The sequence below is a fragment of the Mizuhopecten yessoensis genome, unplaced genomic scaffold, assembly GCF_002113885.1.
Source record: "Mizuhopecten yessoensis strain PY_sf001 unplaced genomic scaffold, ASM211388v2 scaffold7281, whole genome shotgun sequence".
Taxonomy (NCBI): domain Eukaryota; kingdom Metazoa; phylum Mollusca; class Bivalvia; order Pectinida; family Pectinidae; genus Mizuhopecten; species Mizuhopecten yessoensis.
Window position 1 is genome coordinate 182,578 of NW_018406969.1, and position 3,434 is coordinate 186,011.

At 38.8% G+C, this 3,434-nt stretch overlaps 1 protein-coding gene across 1 annotated transcript; it reads right to left on the reverse strand.

Moving 5' to 3' along the window:
• Positions 1 to 244: 244 nt before the first annotated feature.
• Positions 245 to 2,383, reverse strand: LOC110453339. Its single transcript, XM_021502252.1, has one exon. It carries the CDS (start codon positions 2,317 to 2,319, stop codon positions 823 to 825), a length of 1,497 nt encoding a protein of 498 aa, XP_021357927.1. The 5' UTR covers positions 2,320 to 2,383; the 3' UTR covers positions 245 to 822.
• Positions 2,384 to 3,434: the final 1,051 nt, after the last annotated feature.

Here is a 3,434-nt window from a genome sequence, read left to right on the forward strand (position 1 = left end):
GCTTTAGTTTAATAAATAAGTCATAATTTCAAAGTCATGTTAAATAACATTTTGATAAGGAACTCCAACATGAAATAGCATTTTCAAATATTGACTGGATCTTTCATGTACCACGAGCCTGAAGATTATTCAAATTTTAGTAAATTCAAAAATTGAAAAACAACAAAAACAACAATAAAACAAAAATATTAAATTCTACGAGTTAAATATTATTTCGATAAATATGTACAAAAATTAACACAGATAAGAAACACTTTTTTAAGGAAAATATGTGATATATTGAACTATTCATTAAAATAACAAAATTGGATTGGTATTCTAAAATATTAAGGTCAATTAAATATCCTGATATATAGATATAGATAGATACTTATACAAGACCTTGCCTAAGCGCCTGGTTGTTCTTCAAGAGAATGCTAATGGCTTTGTATGGAAGAGAGTATCGAAGTGAACTTCTGGTTTATTCAGGAAAGTTTGTAAGATAATGCCTATCCCCTGTGACGGAGGACAGAGGTAAAGTAAACTTCCCGTTTGTCCAGATAATTGTATTTTCGAATATCCTCGTAACGCTCCATGGTCACCTAATACACAAATCACTGTGTTCTATTAGACATCTTACAGATGTCACAAAGTAAACGAACTTTATATTCTTAATCCTGACCATGATGTCTCTATATACGACTGTCGGTCATCACTTTAAGTTTTACTATGATGGCGATGGCTGAAGATCTTCCTATTGTACGTGTGTTTATTGTCACTATGGTTACGAAATGAAAATGCATTGAGTTTTTCTATATGTAGTGATGCATAGTCGTCAAGCGTCTACCTGTATTGGGTGACCTTTATCAGTTGATACTGGTGTCCGATCCAAAGTATGCCGTCATCACATAGACTGATACACAAAGGTACACTTCCATCAGATGTATAGACAGTCCTCATGTAGTGTCCAGTATTCCTGTCAATCAGTAATACTGACTTGGTGACAAATTCCGTTACAAGGACATCACCAGCTCCATCAAAACAAACATCGAACGGGTAAAACTTTGATGATTGAATGTCACTTCCGTCCGTTTTGGTCATACCGATGTCTTTACAGTAAAACTGCAGGTTGAGGTGTTTATCCATCACTATGACGCGCGGTTGCTTGCCTGGTTCTTTACCAGCCATGTAGTCATCAAACAATATACCATCTTTATCAACAGCAGCTACATCCCCGGTCAGTGTACATGACGTCATGTGATGAGGATATACTGCTACCTGTCTACAGGGACCACCCGCTCCTGCCGACACCATCCGTCCGTCGGTAGTGTACATTTGTATTCCTCCTGACATCCCCACCACTATCATGTCGTCACTAGTGATACACACAGTATATGGTGTGCTACCTACGTTAAAGCGTGTAACAATGTCTCCATCCGTCATGAATTCCCGGATACTTCTGTCATTCCTCACACAGAACCATACTCTCCCGGTGGTTGGAGATACGGACATCGATGATACTTTTCCCTGACAATATATCCTCTTTTTGACTTTGCCTTTCAAATCCACTCGATATATGGTCTCATTCTTCCAGAACGATAACCATGCCTCTTTACCATTAAGACATGTTTGACATGTAGTGAAATGACACGACGTCTGAAACTCGTACAAAACCACACATTTCGCAACAAGTTTGTTCGACTCGTCTTCTCCATTGACTAGTAACTTACCAAGCATGCATTCTAGGAGTTCGATGGAGATTGTCCCGTGTCTGAATTCAACTTTCTGCAAATCAATGAGAGTTGGTGGGATAGTGGAGACACCGTGTCTTATTTCCCGCGCTAATGTAGTGACGTCAACAGCTGTACCGGATGTCAGTACTTCTTTGCACCTGTCCAGCTTTGGTCTCAAGTCCTCCCTCAGATATTTAGTAAATGCAGTTTTGTTTTTCTCTGCAATATCTGCATTGCGCTCCTCTAACTCGGTACACATCCTCACAAGTATGTCAATGGCGTTGTCGATGTTGTCTTTCATCTGTTTTCCCTGACGTCTGATTCCCTCAATCATTTTCTGATATCGTCCACTCTTGGCATGCTGTCCACTTTCCTTGATATCTTCCTCAGTTTTGGGAATATCGGTTTTTGAGAGCTTGTCGGCATATTGCTGTATTTCCCGTTTCTGGTCCGCCATGTAATCAGTAAGTTTACCCAGCGTGTGTCCGTTGTGACTGTCTGTAACACACTCCATACAAAGTAACTGGTCTTCACACGATTTACAGACATAAACAAACCCCATCCCTGGATGTCGAGGACAACCAGGTATTGGTGTCTGGGCCGCCATCTCGTCCAGGTCTTTGTACACCTATCTCAGGGTGTCAAGATGGCGGCGATGCTTCCCGAAAACATTCATCTTCCGGGTATATGAGAACATGTTCTATTTTAAGTTACATGTGTATATTTAAAGTAGGCCGAGGTAGTACTGTACTGATAGATACACATTTCCGTCGAGTGGGTTTTTAATCAAATATCAAGCAGAGAGCCAACCACTGATAGTACTAGGAACACTGTATGACAGGTACCTGGGGTCGGGACCTCGTTTATTATCGTTACGTGGCCTGGAGTCTATCAATGCATTAAAACAACAATTCAGGAACAGCACTTAAATACTGAACCACAACACAAAAAAACTGCCCGAACTTCTTATAACACAACCGGGCTGTGAAGTTTTTAAATTTAACTAGTATCACTATAGATGAAAAGTCATGAATTACTTAAATTAATAACAAATAATGAATTTTCTGGAGAAAGTTATTGTTAATGCTATGCATGAAGAAGGAAATATATCTACATGTTCATGTATTTCAATTTACTTCTGCCTTTGTTGAAATTGTACTTTATCACATAATGTACTGTGTTATCCAGTGAATATACACATGCCATATTTTTTTGCGTATTGACCTATGCTATATGACCTATCAGCCCTGTGATTGATCGTAAGTTTCAATTGTTTCAATTGTCGCGACACGCCTAGGACAAGTTGATGACGTCACAAACTTACGCACTGGAGTCAAAATGGCGGCTTTTTACATCAAGGTTGCTTAAAAAAAAAATTACACGAATAAATGCCACGAAACTTGATTATGTGATGAAAAAGATCTTACACTCGTTTCCATTTTATATGAGATTGATGAAACTCGTCACGAATTTGTCATTTTAGCTCACCAGGGGCTCGCTGAATTGAAAGATTCTTAGACTCGTTTCATAAATCTCATATGAAATGGAAACTCATGTAAGATCCTATATCCTCTATTCCGTCTTTGCGTATTGCAGAGTTATCTTCTCTTGGGAGCAGGTATTGATTGTTTCGTCATTGGTCATCTGCTCCCAAAAGAAGATAACTCTGCAATACGCAAAGACGGAATACAAAATCATTGCTGAACGAAAAAGAAAAACCAA